Source organism: Neolamprologus brichardi, chromosome 10 (assembly GCF_056152115.1).
Source record: "Neolamprologus brichardi isolate AB-2024 chromosome 10, ASM5615211v1, whole genome shotgun sequence".
Taxonomy (NCBI): Eukaryota; Metazoa; Chordata; class Actinopteri; order Cichliformes; family Cichlidae; genus Neolamprologus; species Neolamprologus brichardi.
In genome coordinates this window covers 7,341,191-7,368,660 of record NC_142113.1, presented here as the reverse complement: position 1 = coordinate 7,368,660, position 27,470 = coordinate 7,341,191, and the positions used below count along the sequence as shown (strand labels likewise).

Sequence of the window (27,470 nt, the reverse complement as noted above, 5' to 3'; positions counted from 1 at the left end):
GTCTGGGCAGTGAGCTACCAGAACCTTTTCTATAATTTAATATAAATATCATGCAGAAATAATGAGATGTTCTGTTGAAAACGCACTTCTTTATCGTATACTAAGATATCTCAGGGATTAAATGTGCAGTTAAATATCTTTATGCTGAAAAGAAGTGGAGTTTCACTTGTATGGTCCCCATATGATCAAAGTGGGCTGTATGTGGCCCTCGATGTAAAATGAGTCTGACATCTCTGATGTAAAATGTTCAGCAAGTGAACTTGTGTTCTGGGGGACCAAAAATGCTAAATGATAAAGGCTACAAAGACAATATCTAACACATGGGAGACCAAAATTCTAAAGCACAAAGTAATAAAAAGTGACAAATGTCCATTTTTTGCAGTTAGCTTGTACAAGGATTGAGTTCAGTACACATCCTTCCATTTGTATAATATTATAATTTATTCCTTAATACTCAATGAGCTAATAATACAGAAGAAAAAAAATGTTCAAAAAACAGACATGCAGGATTTTTTGTGTAATAGTAAGATTAACTGCTGCTCTCCTCCCTTCTTCATATATTTCACCAAAGGTCACAGCCAGGATTGAATTAAAGGACTTACAAGTGTCATGGGGAGTTGTATGGCTTATTCATAGAATATAAAAAAAAAGAAAAAAAGAATGGTACAAACAGCAGCACCATCTTTTATAGGTCTGATGGTCTTGATTATGTTGTTAAACTGCACTGGTGGCTATGTGAAGTTCTTATGTTACAGTATAGCCACTGTGGATAGGCTTTTTCCTTTCTGTGGACCAAGACAGATTTTAACAATAAGGCTCCCAGGCAAGGCACTGAAATCGTGCTAAGACTAACACCTCTTTAAAAATGAAAGCTCTACTTATTTTTATGGCTGTATGATTGTAACCAAGGTGTTTATACACATGTGTGTGTGTGTGTGTGTGTGTGTGTGGCAGAGATGCTATCACTCTCTTATGCTAGCAGAATAGGAGAATTGGGGGAAATGAGCTTCTTGGCTGGGGTCCTCACAGTCCAGACTGTTATCTGTAACAAGAAGGCAATCTAAGTCAGTGACCAAGAAATGTGATATTAACTTTGAATAATGATGGATCAGTGCTGACGGGTCCAACAAGAAGATACTTACACTTGTCTGGGGGAGTGAGTGTGATTGTTTGTGCTGTGAACTCCTCATCAAAGTACCGGGTATCTGTCTCTGATGTTACTTGCGGTTTGAAGAGGGGGGTCAGCTGTACCAGGGATTGGAAGAGACAGATATCACTTGGTAACATGCTGGATTTCTAACATGCATGTAGAGGAGGGTCTACAATACAGTTGGCATAACTCATACCTAGGGTATCCATTTAAAATTCCTACATCACTTCGGTCTTGAGTTATCATATTCACAAACTTGGGTGTACATGCTACCAGCCTGCCGGCCTGCCCAGTAAAGTGATGACATTACCCCAATAGCCTTTTGTGGCAATGGGGTAAAAAGCCAGTACTTGACCCAGCTGTCTTAACTAATGATAGGCTGTTTATCTCAAAAGGTTTTGAAAGAGTAGCTGTGAAACAGCTAACTAATTATCTGTAGAGGAATGGTTTATTTGGAGAGTTTTAAATCTGAATTTATCACAGTACAAAAGCAGGGTTAACGAAGGTTACAAATGATCATCTTATGGCCTCATCTCTGTGCTTATCTTGATGCAGCATTCAATACTTGTTACACAGATCAGAGCATGCTGTAGTTATTAAAGTTACTGTGTAAGAACCTAGATGACCTCTAATTCAGACAAACCTAAAGTTCTTGTCTTTGGCCCTAAAAATCTTAGAAATATGATGTGTAACCAGATACTTACCCTGGATGGCATTACCTTGGCCTCCAGTAACACTGTGAGGAATTTTGGAGTTGTTTTTGACTACGATATATCCTTCAATGTGCATATTAAACAAATATTTAGGGCTGTTTCTTGCATTTCCACAATATCTCTAAAATTAGAAACATGTTGCCTCACAATAATGTTAAGCAATACTCGTGACCACCAGTGGTAGCCTCGTAGCACATACACCTATGGTCTCAACTTCAAAATCCTGCGTCGCTTTGTTTTTAAGTTATCAAAATCACAAGATTTTCAGAAAACTTGACCTCTAAACTTGAGATTAATTAAAAATTCTGATTAATTTGAAAATTCTCGGTGACTTCCTTCTTGAGTTATTGCATTCACAAGATTTTGTAATGACAATACCCAATCAGCCTTTTATGGCTAAGGGGTAAAAAACACTTGTAATCCATGCGCTAATATTTTTATTAATTTCTATTAGTTCAATTAGCTTTTTGCTTTATGCAAAAATAGCTAACAGAAATTTCCTTCAAAGAGCTACTTATTAAACTAATTATAAATTTATCCAGGAGTCTGAGAGCAAAGTGCTCTATTATTATGGCGATAGGGTACTATGAGTTCTTTAAGAAAAGATGGGGCCTAAATATTTAAGAACTTGTATGTGAGGAGAGGGATTTTAAATTTCACTTTGAATTTATCATGGAGCCAATGAAGTGAAGTCAGTATGGGAGGAATATGCTGTCTCATTCTAGTACCTGGTGGTACTCCAACTGGAGCATTTTGGATCAACACAAGGCATTTCAAAGAGTTTTTATGACAACCTGATAATGAATTTCAATAGTCCAGCTTAGAAGTAATAAATGCAAAATGTAGAAAAATACACAAATATGTAGAAAAGCAGTTCTACATATTTGTTTAATGAAGAACATATCCTGGTCAAAAACAACTCCAAGATTCCTCACAGTGTTACTGGAGGCCAAGGTAATGGCTTCCAAAGTATGCATCTGGTTAGACACTGTGTTTCTAAGATTTTTAGGACCAATGAATCAGAATTTAGACGCAGAACATTTATTATCTTAAACAGTTTAACGAATTGGTGTGTCTCATCTGGCTTCATGGACTGATAAAAGTGGGTATCAGCTGCGTAGCAATGAAAATGTATCGTATGCCTTTGAATGACACTGCCTAAGAGAGGCATATATAATGTAAACAGAATTAATCGTAGCATGAAACACTCTGGAATTCTATGATTAACCTTTGCAAGTACAGAACAATCTTCATTTACATGAAAAAATTGGAGTCTATTAAATAGATTTGATTAAAACCACTGCAGCGTACTACATTCTCTAACTATGGCATGCTCTCATCTCTGTAATAAAATCTTAGTGTCCAAAATATTAAATGCTGCACTGACAAGCACAGAGGTGAGGTAGGAAATTAGAAGTCATCCAGGTCCTTATGTATTTAAGGCATTTCTGCAACTAAAAATGTGAAAACAATCTCCCATATTCTACATTTGCCTTGACTATGGGGTAGGGTTGCAGGATGAAAGCCTTTCCTGACAAAGAAAAACATTGAAATCTGGCAAAAATTTGCAAAATATACATCAAGTATTCCACAAGCATGAGGAAACCTCTGATATGGCCTGATGAGAAGGCCGAACTTTTTGGTTGCAATTCAAAAAGTTGTTGGTGAAAAAAACAACACTTTGCACCACGAAAAGAACCTAATAACAATGGAATCTATCACATGTGGATTGGCCTGATGGCTACTTTCCATGGACATTTACCATTTATCAAAATTTGAGAACATCTAAAATCCGTGTCTGTGAAGGTTCCCAGCCATCCACCGTCATCGTAGTGTAAGGAGCTTGTCACCCCACCTCACCCAAATTCAAGTGTGTGTGAAACGTGGTTACTTTATAGTACATCTAGTGAGTGTTGGGATTCCTGATGAATGTTATTATTAATTTGGTTACTTTTTATTTCTCTCATGTCATGTTGCTATGGAGCAAAAAGAATGCTACACTGAATGCCAGAATCCATCATCTCATTTTTGACTCACTTGTAACTGCTGTTCCTGTTAAATGAAGACATGACTGATTGGACTGTCTGACTGCGCTTGATAAATAGAAATAAGAAGTTAAAAAAAGAAAGCCCCACCTTTCTCTGTTCCACATCATGCCAGTTGATGGTGATAAAAAATTTGTGAGTCATTACTTCTTTGGCATCACTGGGACCTCCTCCTAACCTGTCAGTCCAAATGAGATTATTTGAGCGTAAACTAGACATTTTTATTACAATCCATACAGAGTAGTAGTTTGGGCTAATACCTGTGCTTGGGATCCTTCTTGAGCAGGCCAGCCAGCAGGGACTTGGCCTCAGGTGAGAGGTTCCGAGGAAAGCGGATCTCCTCCATTAGGATGAGCTCAAATAAGCGCTCGTGGTCTTGGTTATAGAAAGGCAATCGGCCGCACATCATTTCATACATAACTACACCGAGACCCCACCAGTCCACTGCGCGGCCGTAGTCATTATCTTCTAGGACCTGAGGAAGAAGAGACCGATTTCTCAACAGCAGTAAAAAGCCATAACTCTGAATTGGCATACCATAGCATTTGGTGCAAATAATGGCACACTTTTGTGAGTCAAAAATATTTCTTCTTTATATGATTTTTCTTCTTTTTCTGTTCAAACTTCTTACCAGTCATCCTTTACATCACCCATTCTGTTTGAAAGAGCAGGGCTAATCTTTTCTCTTAAGTGTGTAAAAAAATCAAATGCATCATTTTCTTCCTACTCTTTAAAATAAGTGATCTGCATGGGATATTGCACATGGGATAAAGTGGCAGGAGTGTGCAGCAGTACAAACTGAGCAGTACAAGATTTTAGAGTTGCAGTTAGTACAGTATTGGACGGAGTAAGAAATTTTATTTTTATTTAAATACTAATAAAAATGAAGTGACCAGTGCAGAGTGTAGTATGTTCTTGAGAAACTTTAGGACAGCTTCTGTGTGCATCCTATGAAGTGTGGTGTCGGTATTCAAGTGTTGTAGTTGAGGTGTTGAATGGCTTGATGGTAAAAGCTGTTTTACCATCAAGACTGTTGAGTCTTGAGACTGTTGAGTCTTGCAGTCCGAGCTATTTGCCAGTATAACAGTATTGGCATTTATAATGGAAAATAAATAAATAAATAAATAAAAAACCCACTGGTGGTGGCCAGTGGTACTCCTCTTGACACAATTTGGAAATCCTATGTTGCCTTGTGCTCAAGTTGTCGCATTGACAACATTTTCAGAAAACGTGACCTCTGACCTTGAGGTCAAGGTCACTGATATTTGAACTAGTCTGAGATTATGGCATGGCATGAAACTTCTACATCACTTCATTCCCAAGTTCACAAACTGGGGTGATTGGGTGTCTTGGGTGTAGCATGATTCTTAGTGATATTGGACATTGGTCAACATATCAACTCACACCTACCTTGTTTTACTGTACACAGGAAAAACAAATAAAAACAGAATACTTTACATGGCTCAACCAAGACAGCTTCTTATGCACATAAAATATGAGTAATAGATTTACAGTTGCAGCAAATCTAGAGACAGGGGACCAAACTATGATATTAAACAAGCTATTAAACAAGCTTGACAACACAGGTGTGTTTAAAATGTGTCACCAGACAGTGCCTTACCTCAGGAGCCAGATATTCAGGTGTTCCACAAAAGGTTTTCATTGTTGCATCTGGAGTAATGCCCTCTTTACAAAGGCCAAAATCAGTTATTTTAATGTGTCCGTCTTTGTCCAGCATCAAATTCTCCAGCTGAGAGGAAAAACACATTCACATCAGATTTCAGTATAATCATACACTGCTGCCAATTCAACAGATCCACAGTTCCTGTACATTTTCTTTGTCTGTTCGCAAAACAACAGAAAAACAAACATGCTGTCTACATTAAACTACCAAAAAATAAGCCTGTATCCAGTGTACAAATATTTGTGTAACCTCATCATCTTGATCACTGAAAGAATAGTTTTGTTGTTCCTTTTTCAAAGACAGGTCGACGTCACTCGAACTCGTCCAAGAATTTTAGTAGATACTCCTATGATATCAATTTGAAGCTCCCACATCACTGTATTCTTGAGTTCTTGCATTTACAAGATTTTCAAAAAAAATTACCACCGACCTTGATATATACACATATATATATACACATATACACACACACACACACACACATATATATATGTATATATACATACATACATATATATATATATATATATATATATATATATATATATATATATATATATATATATATATACACATACATACACACACATACACACACATATACACACACACACACACATATATATATATACACACACACACACACACACACACACACATATATATATATATATATACATATATATACACACACACACACATATATACACACACACACACGCACACACACACACACACACATATATATATATGTGTGTGTGTGTGTGTGTGTGTGTGTGTGTGTGTGTGTGTGTCTCTGAAGCACGTACAAACCCCGAAGCACGGACAAACTCCGAAGCACGTAAAAACTCAGAAGCACGTAAAACAGGGGTGTCCAAACCTTTTGCAAAGAGGGCCAAATTTTATAAAGTGAAGATGCGCCAATGGTTCCTTTCAACTTTTTTTTCCATAACAAAGTTACATGAAATTTTAATGAAGAACAATTTTAATAGTCACAATTACCTTTATTTTTAAAATAGAAATGTACCTAAATAAAAGACACTCAGGCAAGCATTTACAACTCTAAAGACACAATTCTGCCTTTCATTTATATCTGGAGTCAGACAACATTGAACAAACTGTATAGAATACCCTAAGTTCCATGAGTTTGCAATCTTTGTCTATTGAACATTTAAACAGGAGTTATAAGTAATGAAAAGTGTTCTGTTATCAATAAAGTTTTTTTTAAAGTGAATTTTGCCTTTGACTTTTACAAGACCTTTCAGGAAGCCAAAATCTACTGGAACGTTGCACAACTGGAAGTTCACTTGCCGCAAGAAATAAACACATTTGTAAATTTACACAATATGTACACAACACACTCAACTATGAATTAAGAGCATAAGATCAACAGTTAAAACCAAATCTTAAGAGTTTAACAAAATACGTTTCCTTTTGTGGATTGCATTAGCGTGCTTTATGCTTTTTACTGTTCAGGAACACATGAGTAATGCAGGGATGTCACTCCTGGAGGGCTGCTCTTCATTTGATTCAACTGTGCTAAACCAGAAAGAACTAAAACATGCATAGCAGCTCTCCAGTACAGAATTTGGACATCCCTGGACTAATGAGAGGGGTGATACTGAGATCTAGATCTTAGTAAAGCAATCAGGTCTGGATTGAGGGCAGTGGTTGACATGCGTAAAATATCACACAAGTAGGAGTCACTAATCCTTGATCTCAATCGGTTCTTGTTTAAGTTCATGACAGAGAATGTTAGCTCACACAAATATGTGGAACCAAATAAGCTCAGCATTTTCTTAGCAAGAGATCGCACTTCAGGAAGCCTGCCGAAGTCAACAAAAGAACACTGCCGGTGTTTTCTGCGGCACTCATCATCACACTGCAGCTCAATGAGCTCCAGCTGAAGCTGCGGAGGAGCATCATCAGGGTCCACGGAGAAGGGAGATGAGAAAAGCAGCATGTCTTTTTCAATAGCTGCAAAGTCCTGAAAGCGTTTGTTAAATTCTCCAGAAAGAGACGCGATAGCTGTTGCGTACCTCTTCATTTGGACATTAATATCCACTGGGAAACTGTCAATAACCTCTTTCAAAGTTGGGAAGTGTGCGGTACAGGGCTCTGTTAGGGACAAGTGTTTTTGAAAAAGTTGCAGTTTGGTTCCAAAGGCCTTGATGTGAGCGTATAGTTGGCTCACCACTGCGTCTTTTCCTTGAAGATTAACATTCAGCGCATTCAGATGCTTCGTAATGTCAACCAAAAAAGCTAGATTTGCCAGCCATACAGGATCAGACATTTCTTCCATTGGTTGTCCCTTCTCATCTAAAAACTGTCTGATTACCTCTCTGAGAGAGAAAAATCACTGTAGTGCAGACCCCTGACATAGCCACCTCACATCACTGTAATAAATTACGTCACCATATTCAACCTGGATGTCATGCAGAAACTGCAGAAACTGCAGAAACTGCTGAAACTGTCGGTGGTACAGAGCTTTAGAGCGAATACAGTTGATTGTCTTTGCTACTGGTTTCATAACATCATCAAATTTGAGATGTTTGGCACAGAGAGCCTGCTGATGAATGATACAGTGAAGTTTAACAGCGTTACTTGCTTCTTCGCTGACTTTATGGCAGATCAGTGTGGACAATCCGCTTCGCTTACCAGCCATGGCAGGTGCACCATCAGTAATGATCCTAGAAACTTTACTCCATGGTAGCTTCATATCATCAACAGCTTCACAAACAGAAATGAATAAATCCATTCCTCTGGTTTGACCCTTAAGACTTTTGAGATCCAGCAGCTCCTCTGTCACGTTCATCTTGCCGTTGACTCCTCGTAAAAAAAAATCCGCAGTTGCGCGGTGTCAGATGCATCGGTGCTTTCATCGCAGGCTAATGAGAAATAATCAAAATCCACTCCTCTGTCCCGCAGCTGTCTGTGAATGTCTGATGATATATCCTCAACTCTTCGTGCCACAATGTTGCGTGCCAAGCAAACACAGAAATTCTTGCTTCTTCTCGGGGAAAATGTTCTCCATCATTTTCATGACACAGTCTTTGATAAACGTACCTTCAGTGAAAGGTTTGCCATGTTTAGCTATTAACATAGCCACTTCTTAGCTGGCTTTCGTGATATTTTCATGTGTCTCACAGGCCCGCATGAAAAATCGCTGTTGTGAAGCCAGAGCAGCTTGGAGTTGCTTCACTTTTTCAGCACGCTCACTCCCTGTTAGCTTGTTATATGTTGCAGCATGTTTAGTCTCGTAGTGTGTCCTGATGTTAAAATCCTTGAACAAGACAACAGTCTCTTTACAAATCAGGCAAAAACAATTGCCTCGAATTTCAGTAAAATTCCCACCGCTCCTGGAAGCGGTGGCCCTCACCATCAACCTTTCTCTTTTTTTGTACAGTCGCTATGGCAGAAATGAGCAGAGAAGGGCGGGCTTGCAGCACAGGTGCAAGTAGCAGACAAAAATGTGTTGAAAAAAGGAATTACACCTTTAAAGTCATGATTTATTTATTCAGACTTAGAAAGTGAGCCATAAATTATACATAATTAGACTGAAGCTGTGGGCCAGACTTTGGACATGCCTGACGTAAAAACTCCAAAACACGTACAAAACACAACAGAAGTGCTCCAGGATGCTAGGCGCAGTGTTGAGTTTTTGTTACCTAGTGGCTACACAAGCCAGCAAGTACCAATGACCGGATTTGTTGTGTGGTAGTAACAGGTAAATGAAAATTTTTTTAAATTATTTGAATATATATGAGTGCTTGTGTATAAATACACAAACAATACACATATGCTTTCAATTGTGTAATTTAAGTAATTTTAGGTAGCTCTGTTTTGGAAGTTCAGTTAACGCTAGAAATGTGTTTTGGAGTTTGTACGTGCTTTTTGGAGTTTGTACGTGCTTTGTCTCTAGGGGCCACCGCATATATTTATATATAAAAAATACATAAATAAAACCAACTTTTTTTTTACATTAGTAATTCCTTTTGTGCATAATTTTATATTATTGTTAATAATAAATTAATTACAGCAACAAAACAACCTGAAGAGTCGGTTCGGAGCCGAAGAGCCGGCTCTTTTTAGTGAGTCAAGCCGAAAGAGCCGGTTCTCTAAAAAGAGCCAGAAATCCTATCACTAGTGTGTGTGTGTGGTGTCGAGACATAGACTCCAATAGACCTTTAGTATGCTGTGGTATGCCATCATGTGATATGCTGCAGCCTGCATGCCAAATATCTTTGGGCAAGATACTAACCCCATGTTGCTCTCCAATGCATCTATTGGAATATGACTGCATGTGAATGTTAAATAGAAAGCACTCAGAAACAGTGTAGAAAAAAGTACTTGTACAAATGGGTGCGCTGCTTTTTTGCATGTAAAGCACTTTGAGTGCTCAGATAATGTAGAAAAGTGCTATATAAGAACCAGTCCATTTACCTGTAGCTTGTCTGGTTCTCAAAATCCCCAGCTTGCTTATAAGCCATCTACTGACTGGCACCGACACTATCATCGTGATTTATTGCCAAGTACTTAGCTGCTTGCCCACTGTCCTGTTCCCACCACCTTCCAAGCTCCAGTCCCTGTACTCTTTTAATCCCTGCTGTTTTATCTACTCAGCTTGCACTGTCCTGCTCCTTAAATTCACCTGCTGCCCTTTATTTATCTCCAGTGACTTCGTTTTTAAAAAAAGACAAACTTAATTGAAAACCCTATTCCTCTGCTGTAATTCAGCCTGCTTGTTGCTTCGTCTTGTAATCGGAAGGTTGCCGGTTCGATCCCCGGCTCGGACAGTCTCGGTCGTTGTGTTCTTGGGCAAGACACTTCACCAGTTGCCTACTGGTGGTAGTCAGAGGGCCCGGTGGCACCAGTGTCTGGCAGCCTCGCCTCTGTCAGTGCACCCCAGGGCAGCTGTGGCTACAATGTAGCTTGTCATCACCAGTGTGTGAATGTGTGTGTGAATAGGTGGATGACTGAATGTAGTGTAAAGCGCTTTGGGGTCCTTAGGGACTAAGTAAAGCGCTATACAAATACAGGCCATTTACCATTTACCATAACGTAACAAGTTATATTGGGCAATATTATGTTATATAAGTTATAACATATTATGTTAACTTTCTCTTCTGTTTATGAATATAAGTAACTAACGGAGATCCTCTTTAAACATTTAGATATATCTTAAATATCATTTTCCAGAGATACCTGAAATGTATTACCATATTCTTTAACAGTGTATATCAAGTCCTCTGGCTCTGATGACATTGTAGGTGGACCCGTTAGAAACATTGTGCTGGTTTCTGTGTTAATGTCCTGTGACTGAAGAAAAAAAAATCCCATCGACACAGATTATTTGTCTGCTGATATTTAGACAAATAATAGAATATAATGAATAACAAATTGAACAAAAAGAATAAAATACTGCTGACAGTCAAAGTTTACTCTTTTTAAAAATGTTATTAATAAAAAGCAAGTTGACTTCTAATGAGAAGTTAACATCTGTCAGTTATGTTCTTAAAGCTTTTATCTGTTGAATTCAGAAATTTATTATACAAGTGTTAGTATGAATGTTTAATGGTTTATAGACTGACCAATATGATGTCATTTTACTGATGAGGACAACTGTGACAGGAGAACCCAATAATAGAGACCTACTGTAAAGGCATCCCAGCCAATTTGCTTATCCTTTTGCATAATATAGAGGCAAAGAGGTTGCGCTTTTCACGTTTCTCAATTTTATGTCTCCCATCTCTACTGTATCTTGAGACTGAAACAATTAAGTCAGTTTGGCATCTTACAGGTTGTCTCATTTCCTAAAATGCATCTGGAGGGCAGAGGAGTCCAGTCAGCATCACTGTAATGATGTACGCTTTTGTAAGTTTTATCTGCAATGCATAGAAGAGGAGCTACAAAAAGTTACAAGTAATAAATAATACACAAATAATGAGATTTCTAAATTCAGCATTAATTTGTATTCTTAGTTATTTAAGATGATTAGGTATGTAGTCTAACTTTCTACCCTTCACCATTTGTAAGAGTGCCCAAAAAATGGATATCTGGACATTTGCCATGCTCATCTATCAGTAATCAGAACACACAGCAGTGCTCTGGAAATTAGACAATAGACAGATGATGCAAATGTGCCACACACTTTTTTAAGTGACTTCAATTTAACACGATGCAGTAAAGCTGTCCTATCACTACAGTGGCTGACTGGACTCCTCTCTCTCCTCATGTCTCTTTCTTAGAGGAAGGGGAGGGACTAAGACTGGAGGGACTAAGACTGCTTGGAGAGGAGGCAAGGAAAAGAACTGACAATAGCTCCTATTCCCCAGTCCATTACAACAAATACAAAAACAGCATACAGCCTTCCTGCAAACATCCACTCCATTGAAAGGGTGGACAGCAGCATGAAAGAGATACTGGGAAAACCCTTTAGCAATCAAACATATTTGCTGCATAACAATGACTTTGTATAGATTCCTTTTACCTTAATATGCATGGATAAAACAGCTTAAAGATACTGTCATTTAAAGTGTAATGTTCTGATGTCCCCGAGTGACAGTCCTGTGGTTCAGAGAGAGGGCTCAAAGATGAAGTAAAAGTCATGATTTACTGGGACAAACTGAGTGAGAGACACTGCTGGCAGCCAAAATGGTCATTCATTCTTGTTCTTGACGCTGCCCCTCATAAGGGTTGAGGATTTTTGTCCTTTGTGTTGATTTTGTCATTATTCACAGTGTTAATGTGCAAAAGCAAAGTTTTGAGGGAAACTTACCATTGTTCTGTTGTAGTGAATCCAGCATGGCATACAGAGGACAGTGAAAAATGAGACCTCTTGGTCTTCTGCTTTTGACTGGCTGACCGCTCTGTCCGCCCTACCAACACCTCTTTAGCTACAAGTACGAGTTTCGCAACACATTTACTGTAAGACGTGTTGCCAATGTCAAAGCGAGGAAATTCATGAATTTGTAACTCGAGAGGATGCAATTGAGCAGTTGTATTCACTAATTTGAGAGGTTGCAATCACAGAGCTTTGGTTGTAAGTTGTAAAAAAATACGTAAAATTTAAATTCGAAATTTAAATTTTGTTTGTGCAAATATAAGTCTATTTGTGCATGTTTATTCTGTAACTAAATTTAACACACGTGTGAAAGCACAAAATAATAATGAAAATTTCAAAATACAAGTTTAATTTTTTTCTAAACACATTTTATTCTACAAGCTCTCAAATTTCGTAACATTTCCCTTGGTGTGTGATTATCAACAAATTAAGATTCAGTTTGTAGTATGATTGCAGTCATACTTGCACACGGGGCATTTATGAAATGATGGATTTGTGTGTCGTATTCACCTTCAAATCACGGTAAACGACGTCACGTGAATGGAGGTACTCAAGTGCTGATACAATCTCAGCACCATAGAAGCGTGCCCGGTCTTCTGTGAAGACTCGTTCACGTGAGAGGTGGAAGAAGAGCTGAAGAAAACAGAGCAGAGAGAGTCAAGCACTTACCTGGTGTTACACAAGATCTGTCTACGTGTAAATGGTTAACTCTTGAACTGGGTGCATCCCATATGACTGATGAGTTGATTATGGTTGTAGGATATGGGTCTCACCTCGCCTCCATTAGCATATTCCATTACAAAACAGAGTCGATCGTGGGTTTGGAAGGCATATTTCAGTGTCTGTAAGAATGTTATCACAATGAAAAAAATATATCAGGTACATAGCGAAGAATCCCTATGTAACTACTAACCATCAGGAGAAAAACAAACAAACAAAGTAAATAGAAAGAGGCCTTTGATTGGGTTTAAGAATTTTTAAGGTTCCTCAAAAATCAATTAAAAGACTAAATTTTCCCTTGCTTCTGATTTGAAGACTGTCAGATGGTAACAAAGAGAGGGAAGGTAGTCAGAACTGAGGGGATCGATCTACCAGAAGGCAACACTGCAGACATCGAGGACAGCTACAACTACCTGAGAATCCCATAGGCAAATGTGACCCACGAAGAGGCTGCTAGGAAAGGTGCAACCACCAAGTACCTGCAGAGGGTCAGGCAAGTCCCGAGGAGTCAGCTGAACAGTAAGGACAAGATCTGGGCTATCAACACCTACAACCTGCCCGTGATCAGTTACCCTGCTGGGATAATAAGCTGGCCAAAGGAAGAGATAGAGGCCAATGACATCAAGACGAGGAAGCTCCTGACCAATCATGGAGTCCAGCGCTCTGAGGTTGTATGCTAAGCAGAAGGAAGGAGGGACTAGTGAGTGTCAGTATTATGTCAGTATTATGGTCCAGGATGAAACAGCAAACATCCATGAATACATGGCTGTAGCTCAGGTGGCAGAGCAGGTCAGCCACTAATCAGAAGGTCGGTGGTTCAATCCCAGGCTGCCTCCTGGCTGCATGCCAAATATCCTTGGGCAAGATACTAACCCCATGTTTACCTACTGGTGGCGCCAGTGTCCAGCAGCCTCGCCTCTGTCAGTGCGCCCCAGGGCAGCTGTGGCTACAATGTAGCTTGCCATTGCCAGTGTGTGAATGGGTGAATGACTGAGTGTAGTGTAAAGCGCTTTGGGGTCCTTAGGGACTAAGTAAAGCGCTATACAAATGCAGGCCATTTACCATTTACCATCACAAAGATGGCCACTGACCGCGTGCTCAGTGAATATCTCAGGCAGCAGATACCCAAGAAAGAGATGCAAAAGGAGGAAGGACAAACCCCTGCACGGTATGTATCACCGTATGTATCAGTAGATAGAGGAAGTTGCTGACATCCAGAAATCCTACCAGTGGCTTGGACAAAGCTGGACTGAAAGACAGCAGAGGCACTAATCATGGCAGCACAGGAACAAGCTCTGAGCACAACAGCTCATAACAGCAGGGTGCAAGGCAGGGCATACATGGAACGCCATAACCAAGTGGCTGGCATAGTATAAAGAAACATCTGTGTCCCGAGGAAGTCCCGAGGTCAAAATGGGATACGCCTCCTAGAGTGGTGGAGATTGACCGAGCTAAGATCCTGTGTGACTTCCAGATACAGACAGACAAAATGTTGGTGGCCAACCAATTGGATATAGTAGTGGTAGACAAGCAGAAGAAGATGGCCGTAGTGATAGATGTAGAATTACCAAATGACAGTAACATCAGAAAGAAGGAACACAAGAAGATGGAAAAATACCAGGGGCTAAGAGAGACACTGAAGAAAATGTGGAGGGTGAAGGTAACAGTGCTCCCAGTGGTAATCAGAGTATTGAGTGCAGTGACCCCCAAGCTAGGCAAGTGGCTCCAGCAGATCCCAGGAACAACAGAAATGAGATCTCTGTCCAGAAGAGAACAATCATAGGAAGAGCAAAGGTACTGTGGGGGACCATCAAGGGGAATTTTATTTCTTTCATTTTTAGTCTTCTTTTGCACTGAGAGGAACTGAACCTTAATGACGTTGTTAAATGTTTCATTGGTCCAATGACAATAAATATCTACTGTTTGGTCACTTTTTAATATTATTCTCACCGTGAGGAAAGGATGTTTGGTGTTCTGTAACACTCGGCTCTCTGTAACCGTGTGGGCCACTTCATCCTGTCAGCAAACACAATTATAATTACAAACACAAAAAACATTTTTAAAAATAGTAAAACGTTACTTAAAGCAAGAACAAACAGAGACTGAGAAGGACAGTCTGTTTGACATAATCTTTGTTTTAATGCCTTAACTTGTATCAAAGCTAAAATACAACAATGTAGCTGATATATATCACAGTCTAATTTTATTCAGCCACTTTGTTACCTAAAGATGGTCAGAGGACAGTGCACACTGCTGACACAACGAAGTCGCAAATGATGCTTGACGTTTTCATTTAGCTCATATTTAGATAAGAACATATTGTTATGGAGTTATGTAAAAGAAAATACACCTACTTTCAAGTTTTATGTATCAAGACTGTATATAGAAAAAAGTCTCTAGTCCTCACCAAGTTCTAAACTAATTTAAAATTTGGGACAAAGAACCTTAAAATGAACAACACATGACATATTTTACTGTATCATTTTTTGCACAACTTCATTTAAAATGTCCATTATCAAGAACTCAACCTGATTGAAATGGTGTGCCTGAAGTTGCAGACACACCATTTCAATCAGGTTGCTGCAACACCACTGCAACACCACTGCAACACCTTGAATCTTTTCTCTGAGTTATTCTGTTCTAGATTTACGTATGTGCTTGGTATCTTTGTCCTGTCGCAAGACCCAATGGTGGCAATTGTCAGACAGATGGCCTAAAATATGACTCTAGACCAGCGGTCCCCAACCTTTTTTGCGCCACGGACTGGTTTATGCCCGACATTATATTCACGGACTGGCCTTTAAGGTGTCGCGGATAAATACAACAAAATAAAACTAGTACCGGTACCGAAAAAAAAGAAGATTTATTCATAACACACCTGAAAAGACCCAGGAAACCGAATTAACGATCAAAACAATAACAAAATAACGCTGAAAACCGATAAAAACCTTGAAAACCATACATTTCACACCTGAGCCTCAACTCTCACGGCCCGGTACTGTTGTAAAGGCTCACCTTTCAGCACATTCACTTCACCAAATGCACCTTGTTTCTTTTCCTCACCTTTGATTGGGTGTGGTGCTTGGCCTTAATTGCACTCACCTGTCACTCGTTATATAAGGACTGCACTCACCTACCCCTCACTCTTTCTTCACTCCCACATGGGGCGGCAGCTGAGGTGAGTACTCTTTGAGTCTCCTGAGTTCATGTATTGTTTCAAGTTACTTAAATCATACTTTGTCCTTTTTAGAGATAGCAGTCCATGTGTGTCTTTCCTTCCTTTACCCATTATTCAATAAAACGACAAAACCTGTAATTGACTGCTTATTCTCATTCTACTCGGATGAGCCCATGATGATGACTACCCAACCCTGAACCTTCCTTCCTCCAAAACATGGTCCTCCGAGCCGGAGTAGTGTTAGCATCATGGATTCACAGCAGCCATTGACTGAAGATTTGAGATGTTCCGGTCGCGAAAGGCGACCTCCTGCCCACCTGCAGCAGTATGACGTTCAGTATCCTGGAAGTAGAAGTGCTAGATGTGATACAGAGAGTCAAACAGAATGCCAGCATAGTGACACAGACACACATGGGCTGCAGGATCCTGACGGGGAGTCAGAAAGTCAGCCAGAGACATCCCCTGCTCCTTTACCCACAAATCAAGATGAGGTGATGAGGGAACTCCTGATGATGATGAGGGAGATTAGGCAACTTATGATTCAATTATCTCCTCCCCATTCTCACAGTTCCTCCAGATCTTCAATTCACAATGTCTCATCTGATGAAAGCAAATCCTCTGTATGCGGTTTACAAGCCATTCCCCAAACGCATCAGCAACATGAGCAGTTCCCAGTGATTGATCCAGCAACATGTCAATCACCCTCTCAGCCCCCACAGGTTAGCCGTCACTCTAGTGCAGTTCAATCTGCTAGCCCTCCTGTCCCTAACTCAACAATATTAGATGCTGCAGTTCCTTCAAGTGGTTTGCCTAGACCAGTTTTTCCTACACCAGATGAGACTCCTTTTAATTTCCTGGCCACGCCACTGGAAGGTCCGTACCAGATTTCCTGTGTTCAACCTTCTGTTCATCTAGATGAACACCCCGCTCAACCTCTTGTTTGCATTCAAGAACCAAGGCAGCACCCTCCTGTAAAGCAGCAACCAGCTACATCTGATGGTTTGCATGCACAAAAACCTTCGGTACTCATTACTGCTAGTTCTAGTCACCCAGTTAGCACTAGAACACATGTGTATAAGCTTGAGGGTCCTTCTTTCCCAGACCTTACCAGAGAAGATGAAATCCAGTATAGGCTGTTACGAATGGCCCTTACTAACCTGCTTGACCCTCATGAGACAGAGCACTTTAAATATCATGTCCTTCTCGATCATCTGAAAGTAGACCAAGCTAAACGGTTAGCTATTTCCTTTTCCTATGCTCCTGACCCATACACTCAAGCCATCAAAGCTCTTGATGAGCGTTATGGGCAACCAAGACAGCTAGCATTGAAAGAGCTACGTAATATACTGGAGCTTCCTCCTATCAGAGCAGGTGATGGTCGGACTCTGGATAACTTTGCTCTTCGTGTGCAAGCTTTAGTTGGTTTGCTTAGCACTCTGGGTGATCAAGGACGGACAGAACTAAATTGTGGCTCCCATGTCGATCGCCTACTCGAAAAGTTGCCCGCAGAGCATTCCAGTCGCTTCAAACGGCACATTTACAGGGAACAAGGAGATATGATGTATGACTTACCTTTGTTCTCATCCTGGTTGCAAATGGAGTGCAAGTGTCAACCAAGAAAGGACAGTGCCGTTTCATCCTTTAACCAGCCACGACCTGCCCATAAGTACACCTCTCCACTCACAACAATATTACATGGGACAAATGCATCCGATCCTGTACAGGCAGCACAACCCATCATAATGACTAAGGCAAGATGTGCATATTGCTGCTCACCTGAACACCACATTAGCAAGTGCCCTGAATTCATTAACAAGACAAAGGATGAGAAAATACACTGGATAAAGAGAAACAAACGGTGCTGGCGTTGTGCTAGAACTCATCAGGCTGCAAAGTGTGATCTGAGGAAAGCATGTGCCACCTGCATGGGAAGACATCTACAGATCCTATGTGAGGTGAATCAGAGACCTAGCACTGAAGTTAATCCTGTAGTGAGGACACTGTACTTTGATAAACCTAGTGACTGTACTAGTGTACTATTAAAAGTTGTGAAAGTGCTCCTGCGTAATGGCAAAAGAACCCTGGAAACGTATGCAGTACTTGACGATGGCTCCCAACGTACCATGCTTCTGACATCAGCAGCTCAGCATCTCCACCTAACTGGGAAAGCTGAAAAATTATCACTCAAAACTGTCCATCAAGAAGTTGAAACTATTCAAGGTTCTTCTGTAAGTTTCCAGATTTCACCTATCGCACATCCAGAGAAAACTTACACAATTAATAATGCCTTCGCTACAAGTCACTTAGCACTTTCAGAACACACCTACCCCATATCCTCTCTTCAACGGAGATACAAGCATCTTCAAGGTATCCCATTAACTTTTCTTAACAAAGCAGCTCCACTACTGCTCATAGGCTCTGATCATACCCACCTTATTACGCCTATTGCACCAGTTAGACATGGACCATTTGGATCCCCGGCAGCAGTCAAAACCTGCTTAGGATGGACACTCCAAGGTCCAATCACAGACTTCCAACCCCAGAGCAGTTCCACGCATGCCCAATGTTTGTTCACATCTTCCAGATCAGGTTCAGGAGAACCACTCCAGCACATCCTTGTGTCCGCTGATGGCTCTGAATTCATTCAGCCACCTCATACTCCACCATCAGCAGAGTATGAGGTGCCCCCAGCACCTGCAAAACTGCCCGACGGTCTGCAGGTCTGGGCCTGCAGCTGCATCCCACGCGGTTGGCATGCTTTGCGGCTGCTTTGCCGCCACCGCTGGCTACATGGTCGGCCCCCTGAACTGTCTGGCCTGAGTTGTCGACCTCTAGGTCGACCCCCTGAACCTATATTAGACCTGTAGCATGTCTGATTCCTCTGCCCCCGCTTCGTGAAAAAGAACATCTCTAATCCTTTGGACATATTTCTCAGTAGAAATATGGGGGCGGCTGTTGTAAAGGCTCACCTTTCAGCACATTCACTTCACCAAATGCACCTTGTTTCTTTTCCTCACCTTTGATTGGGTGTGGTGCTTGGCCTTAATTGCACTCACCTGTCACTCGTTATATAAGGACTGCACTCACCTACCCCTCACTCTTTCTTCACTCCCACATGGGGCGGCAGCTGAGGTGAGTACTCTTTGAGTCTCCTGAGTTCATGTATTGTTTCAAGTTACTTAAATCATACTTTGTCCTTTTTAGAGATAGCAGTCCATGTGTGTCTTTCCTTCCTTTACCCATTATTCAATAAAACGACAAAACCTGTAATTGACTGCTTATTCTCATTCTACTCGGATGAGCCCATGATGATGACTACCCAACCCTGAACCTTCCTTCCTCCAAAACAGGTACCAAACGACTCACGGACCGGTACCGGTCCGAGGCCCGGGGGTTGGGGACCGCTGCTCTAGACAATTAATTTAGAGGAATTCATTGTCACCTTGATGACTACAACGTGTCAACAAGCCCAAATTATCAATCAGCAAATGCTATATCTCACAGCAACCGCGGAGGCCTGATATCCCCAAGGCTGGAATTTCCCTCTGCCACAATAATGAAAACAAAATCATCTTTAGAGCTTCTCTTCATCATCCACCACTGTTCTTGACAGTCAATATGAGATATTGTGGTGGGCGTGGTCTGCGGATGCCGTGCGGATGATCCTGCACGGCATCTGCAATCACGCCTGCCTGTTAAAACATGGGGACTCAGGTGTAAGTGTTGCATTTTGAGGAGAAATTTATTTTGCACCTGCAAATTTTTTTTACGTGCGCTCAAATTATTATTAGTTTTTTTTTTTACATGCACTTAGAATAGTGGCACAAAAATAACGCCATACATTAACAGCTCCCACAGTTTCTGTTCTCACTGCAACATGTTTTGCATTTATATGGTACCGTAAGGTACCATATAATGATAAATGAAAAATGAATGAAAACAGCAAAACAGCATAATTGGTTAATTGGTGATTCTAAATTGTGAATGTGAGTTTGAATAGCTGTCTTTCTCTATGTGTTAGCCCTGGACAGGCTGGTGACCTGTTCAGGGTGCACCCTGCCTCTCACACTAGGACAGCTCCAGCCCACCGCCTCCGCAAAACTGAATTGGATTAATGAAAAAGAATGGATGGATGAATAAAAACAACAATTGTTATGTGGTGGTCAATATTAGGGTTGGGTTTTAAAAAAATCAATTTTCAGCAGATTGATATTGATATCGATTCATTAAATCCTGAATCAATTTTTAAATATAAATGTATTTTGCCAAAAACGCCAGAATCTCAGCTTAAAGCTCACAAAACTATTTCAAGAACCACCAAACCGCTAAAACAGCAAATGAGAGCAGGTACACGGAAACGGAAAGCGCAGATTGTTCACCTGATGGCACGTATACAGATGGTGCTGAAAGCCGACACATCACAGATTCTGATGCTGCAGGTTTTGTCACTCTCCGACCAGAATTCACTGAACCCGCAACAAAAGAAAATCCAAACTACGCTTAACGTTTGATAAACATTATCATTAATTCCCTCTTACATTTGCGGTTTTGCTTCCACCACAATAAAATCACACTTCCTGCACAGCTCTTTCGCTCTCTTAGTGTACTTCAAAACCAGTTTCTATTCTCAAATCTCTGATTTCTCCATTATTCACTTGATTATCGTGCTTTCATACTTATTACACGGTTATCTACTATAAAAAGCCAAGCCAAGAAAAATCTCTTTCATGTTTTTCTGTGTTTTATCCTCAGTTACTTTGAAGCGTCAGCTGTGTTTTTATACACAGATATAAAAATAGGGATATGTACTGCTAAATGATCAGAATTATAATTCCTGACTGTCTGAGTCAAAATTAAATTGAATTGAGCTGAATCGGGAATCCAATCGAAACAGGACCTTGTGAATCAGATTCTAATTGATTATAGAAATCAGTGACGATACCCAGCCCTAGTCAGTATAGTCACTGTGGTGGGGTGTGGTTAGTTGCTCGGCTGGAAAGGAGGGATGGTGCAGTGGGTTCAGGGGGCAGTGCCAGAGGAGGTTGCCCAACACAGCCTATTTAAGCAGCATGCCAGGACCCAGAAGGGAGGAGAAATTTGGAGGGCTGGTGACAGTTGTTCTGCGTCTTGTGCAGGTTGATGGTTTCTGAGTTAGAAACAATCTAATGGCAAGAAAGGATTCAAGATCTGCAGCTGTGATGCTGGCGACAGCCTCATTGCTTCTGGACAGATAAGCTAGTGAGATTTCAACAAGATAACATTACTCTGATAGTTATTTTAAAAAAAACAAAAAAAACACCCACCATACCCACTAGACATACACTCAACACACACCTGAACAAAAGAAACTGAAAAGAACTAGGACCTGTAACAACTTGGGTATATGGACTGACAAAAAAGGACTGCTGAACACTTTTATTGCTGTAATATTGAACAAATGTGTTTTATTGTTTGTGCTTTCACTCCTGAGTCGATACCTCAAGCAAATAGGCCAACGTATCTATGTTCAGTCTTTCTTCTTTCTTCGTTTCAGTTTTATCAGTAGCATTTTCTGCTTTGGTTTTACTGCCGTAACTACAAGATAACTGCAGACCACTCGGAAATCCTAAGACAAGGGTTGTGTAGCTCTATCCTGCAACTATTGTGACTTGCTCTTTTCAGTGCAGTCAATTACTCCTCTGCATGTTTGGCTACTTTTTCTGCCGCACTGTAGCATCAATATAAGGGTTCACCAATTGCAGCAAATTTCTGAAGGGAGATTGCTGAAACTATTGGATTGAACATGTGGTTGTATAGCTCAGTGCTCTGATAGGATTACAGGGTTTCAAAAGTTCTCTTAAGTTAGGTATTGCCTAACCACTGAAAAGTAAGCAGTTTTAAACTGGATCTGAAATGAACTGAAAGCTAGTGTAAGGAGGCCAGTACAGGTGTAATGTGTTCACACCATTTCTTTCCTGTCAAAAGGCAACCTGCTACATTTTGAACAACTTGTAGGTGACGAAGTCAGAACTGATCAGAGCCAATTATAAAGAGTTATAATAGTTTTGACAAGTAGTAATGAAAGCATGAATTACTCTCTAAAAGTAATGTGCCGTAAGGTAGGCCTTCACCTTACTGAGGAGCCACAGCTGAAAGAAACTTGTCTTAACAACAGAGCTAATCTGTTTATGAAATTTTAAAGCACTGCTAAAAGGCGACCACATGCTGTATGGCTGAGAGCAGCCGGCCGGGTTCAAGTCCAAGCCACGGCCCTTTCTGCCTTTCGCTTTCCTGTCAATTCTTCACTGTACCTATCAAAGTAAAATCCGAAAAAGGCCAAAAATTAAATAGAATTATATATTTGTTAAGATTAAGAGTAAAGTAATAATCTCGATTTACAAGCACAGAGTCATCGAAAGCTGATGCAAACAAAGATGCTGTTAAAGAACTTATCATGTGCACAATCGGACCAGACACAGACTGAGTGAGAATGTTTCAATAAGCTCAATAAATTCTTTGACCAAGAGTCTGGATTCATAATGGACATGAATATTAAAATCACTGACAATCAGGAACTGATCATAATTCAATGAGCAGTGCCTTTCATAACTAATGACAAAAATATTTTAGTCAAGCCCTATAAACACTAATTTTCAAAATGAGCCAATAAACATTATACTAGAAAACAGGAAGCCGATGTTGATGCTGTGCCGCACTCCTGTCTTCACACACATTTCGCAGCATTCATCTGTTAAAGTAGGACAAGTCTTGCAGCAGCAAAATGGCAGAAATATATCAATTACAACTGCACCAATTATGTCAATACACACACTTACCTTGGCTATTATCACCATTTTGCGCAGTATTTTCATGGCATAATGTACTCCAGTTGTCTTTTCTTTGACAAGAATCACCTTCCCAAAGGTACCCTTTCCAAGCAGCTTCAGATATTCAAAGTCAGTCATTGTCTGTAAAATATACAACTCATTCATTGTGGAAGTGTGTGTACATTTTTTTAATTAAACAAAATATTCTTTTAAAGTTACGTACATTTAGAAGTAAAATATATTATGCTGTTCGTTTGACATGAAATGAAAAGTTTCATCTTTGCATCCTTGTTCCTTATGTCCTAATGCAAATAGCAGACTGCACATAAAACTATTCACCTAATCACTGTGACATATCTTATTGGCTATTATTAAGGCTTAAAGCTGAGCCTTGGTGCTTTGAAACCACACCAGTAATGAGCAAGCAGTGGCTCTGACTGTGAAACGGAGGACCTCTACACTAAATGGCTAATGACTTATCAATCACAAAGAATAAACACCTGAATAGACTGACTAGATTTCTCTCTTACTCTAATAACATTTAAAATGAACTTAACTAACAAATAAGACCATATAATTTTCAGGAAAGTATTTATTGAGGTTATACAGCAAGCAGACATGCCAAGGGGCCACTTTCCCCCACACTTGAACACTACAAGATGTCTTTTTGCTACCACTGCAGTCCCAATGAATGCTGGCATTGGGTTTACTTTCCAATTCTAAGGATAATGATTATGAGGAAGCCAGAGACAATTACATATTACGGTTTGTATGATGTAAGAAATATCCTTTCACAAATCTATACTGATATTCCTGTTTGCACAACACATTGCTTCCCTAATAGAGTTTATGTGAGACCAACTGAAACTGGCCTGACTTACAGTAAGTAGCAGTTTTTATCAGCTCAAAGCTGTATCAGCTTATTCTCTCACCACTTTGGTGCGGCTCTTGGATATAACTGCCTCCATCTCCACCAGGCTGCTTTCGTTTGGTGAGCTGAGAACATCCATTGGTTCCTCTTCCCCCTGTTCCAGCATTTTCAGACTGTTCGCTACATACTGGATTGCCCTTATCCACCCCTCTCTGAAATGTAAAAAATATCACAAATTGCCACTCGGCTATCCAATCCGTAAAACTGTGAAGAGCATGAAATCACTGTATCATATACATCAATACTGGAGAATTTGGCGTGACTTAGTAATTGTCAATTAAAAAAAACAGATGGAGTCGAAGTATTCTAAATGACAACTAATGAATATTGGATACAGGAAAATGCACATCACAGTACATAAAACACAAAAAGTGCATGCCTGGATTTGACAAGGATAGTAAGAAATGTGATTTATGGTTTTTACCTCTCTTCGTTGCTTTCTACATGAAAAGTACGTTCAATAACAGTGGTCCACTGCAGACAACGGATGACAAATGTATTAGGTCTGGGTCTTTCAGTCTTCATTAACTGGCATTCTGTAAAAAATACAATTATCATTCATATTTACTTGAAGGTGGTTAGAAGGGACCAGAACTGAAAAAACATACAGGGAGTCTTGAAAACTGAAAGGATCTGACATAAAGGATGGCCACTCTTCAACATCTTAAAAGACTAACCTGCCACTGAGAAGTTGTTCAGTGGTGGGGAAGTTTGGTCATTTAAATCTGGTTTCTCTTTGTAACCGATGAAAGAGCCATCGCTCTTTAGGATAAAATACCTAGGCCTCCATGTTTTGATATATTCACCTGGATCAAAAATGACAAATTAAATCAACAGTGCAATTATACGATAAATAACTGGCAACAGACAACAGAAGACAACAGTTTTCCCATCTTATAACACAATTTTATAACAATTTTCATGATCCATACCTCTTTTGTGAAGCCATCCCTCTCTCACTATACTGACTTCATTCATGGTAAGGGACTGCCCAGAGAGAGTCAGAAGGAGGAAAAGTAGATTCTTACTATGTTTAAGACTCAGTCAAAGTGACAACAGCACCCACTGAATGAAATAAGCAGTGCAACAAAATCAGGAATGACATTAAATATTTTCCATAGAAAAAAAAACAAAGAAAAAAATTAACATTCAGTCAACAGCTGACTAAAAAATAATAATCTTAAAATGAAAGAAAACTAATTTAAGACCTGATAATATAATATCCAGATGAGAGTATCTGGATTTCGCCAATACTGACTGCAGTCAGAGTATTGACTAAATTTAAAAAGCTTATTTAAGATATTTGTTAAATGTTTGCTGTCTTGATGTTGTAACAGACTATCAACTTTAGGATTAAACAATTTTATCTTAATTTACAGATTTAAAGCCTAAAGCCTCATATTTACTTCACTGTCAAGCTGAATGATTTATATTGAAAAAGATGGGTGTTGGAATAACATAAAAAAGACCGACCGATGATGCTCTAATATTAGAATCGCTAGAAAGAAAGAAAAATCTTCGTGTTCAAGTAATGGAAACCACACAATATTTAACAAGCTATTACAATGTTTTCAAACTTGATAAGAGATTATTGCATATTCATTGTCTATTTATTCGCTAATCGTTTAATAATTTATGATTGTCTCGACAAGTTTCTGTAAATGTATACTATTACTCTGTTTTACATAAACTTACATATCAAGGGGACGAAACCTTCCACTTTATAGAAGTGATGGTGAGTAACATTTAAAATGGCATATCTTAGCCCGTTGCAGCTAACGTGAAGGCTCCACAGAATGAGCGTTGGCTCATACGTCGCCCAGCACTAATAAACCAATCCGGAATTTTAAGTATTATTTAATAAAATAAAATAAAAAAAAAAAGGGGGGGGGGGGGGGTTGGCATATGAAATGAATGCATAAGTCTGCCGGATGTTAACGTACATTACTGTACAATCCCTGCAACGTGAGTGTGTGAGTTTATCGATAGTTTTGTTGCAGAAGGATACCAGCGGCAGGTATCACATTTACAAACATCGCGCAACATTTTAAATGAAAGCACACTACAAAACTCGCAATTTGTAGTAATTCCAGCTAAACAACACATAATACCATTCTAATCCTAGTCTCATTGTTTCTCGTCACTCGGCGGGGCAGTTAAGTTGGTTTGCAGTTAAATACTCACAGCAGATAATTTACTGTTAACATACAGCGAAGTTTGAAAGCACACGTTACAAAAAGCTTTAAGTAAAGAAATGTATATACAGTTAATAACTTAACGTATTCACACTGAATCTATATTAACAGACAAGCGAACGTCAAACAACGATACTTGTCACTTGAGTAGTGTCAAAAGTCACTTTGCTACTTATAGCTTATTATCACATATTAGGTTCTTATTTTACAGCCGTCATAGTAGTGCTTTCCATACTCGAGTTTTATGGGGCTTCACACCGAACTCTAATATTAGTAATGATTCCTTGAACTATAATAAATTCATTTTTATTTTTAATATTAGAAAAAAATATCTTACGTTAGCGATCATATGCTTTCTGGTAGGGTTGCTGAAACAGCCCTGATAGCGATTATCAAATAGCAGTTCTACCTAGCTATGAGTTAAAAGTTTGTCAGCTAATCTTTTAACTTCATATATTTTGCACAACTTAATTATGAAACATAATTTAACGCACATCTCAGTGACTTTATCCCACACAGATTTCGTTTCAATGCAGCTTTCACAGTTTAGTTCCAGAACAGGCCATCCACCGAGGAAAACACCGTGGAAGTTTCTTCTTCGTAGTTTAGGTCATATAGTTGTACCTCTTTACGCAAGTATCGCCCCCTGCAGGCAGCATGTGTGCTCGTTCGTTGTTTTGTTTTTTATGCCATTGTTCCCGGAAGTTAGTAACATACACTGGCCGCGCCATGAAGATATTGGAACACTAATGTTTGTGATGCTTTTTTGAAAAGACACACACATACCCAGATACCCAGCAATACCTAATTCACTGTAAATTATGTTCTCTTAATGTTATTTTATCCAACATAGAGAATTAGTTGTTGCTCATTTCATGGTGTTAGTGACATTATGGAATCCAGTTTTTCAGCCTGTTTAAAGTCTTTCCACTGGGAGTGTGATCAAATTAATGCTGGACTATGTTCAGGGAAAGGCTATTTCTGTTATATATGGCTATAATTATGAATTCAGAGAGGATATTTGAGATTGGAAGTAAAAAGTCACCAAATTGTTTTTTGTTTGTTTGTTTGTGTATTTTAGCTTTTTCCTGTTGACTGTTACCACCTGTATTTGGTTGCTTCTCAGCTGATAGAAAAATAAAAGTGTACTGGAAGTACAATAAAATTTAAAATATGTCACAAGCTAAACGCTTAAAGTTTTCTA

The 27,470-nt window shown here is 39.6% G+C and overlaps 1 protein-coding gene across 3 annotated transcripts; it reads right to left on the bottom strand.

Annotated features, from left to right (window-relative positions):
- On the bottom strand, positions 1-26,871 carry LOC102795216 (RAC-beta serine/threonine-protein kinase-like). Of its 3 annotated transcripts, none has more exons than XM_006800533.3 (14): positions 26,761-26,871; positions 25,004-25,136; positions 24,749-24,877; positions 24,496-24,607; positions 24,073-24,223; positions 23,150-23,281; positions 15,107-15,172; positions 13,210-13,278; positions 12,947-13,069; positions 5,530-5,658; positions 4,169-4,383; positions 3,999-4,086; positions 1,143-1,245; positions 1-1,042 (listed from the first exon to the last, which is right to left on the bottom strand). In XM_006800533.3, the coding sequence occupies exons 2-14, from the start codon at positions 25,047-25,049 to the stop codon at positions 963-965; spliced, it is 1,443 nt and encodes a 480-aa protein (XP_006800596.1). In that variant the 5' UTR covers positions 25,050-25,136; positions 26,761-26,871; the 3' UTR covers positions 1-962. The 3 variants fall into 3 exon arrangements, with proteins under 3 accessions (XP_006800596.1, XP_006800595.1, XP_006800597.1); XM_006800532.3 differs by having other exon boundaries at positions 25,004-25,058; XM_006800534.3 differs by lacking the exons at positions 25,004-25,136; positions 26,761-26,871 and having other exon boundaries at positions 24,496-24,545; positions 24,749-24,778.
- Between the last annotated feature and the right edge of the window lie 599 nt (positions 26,872-27,470).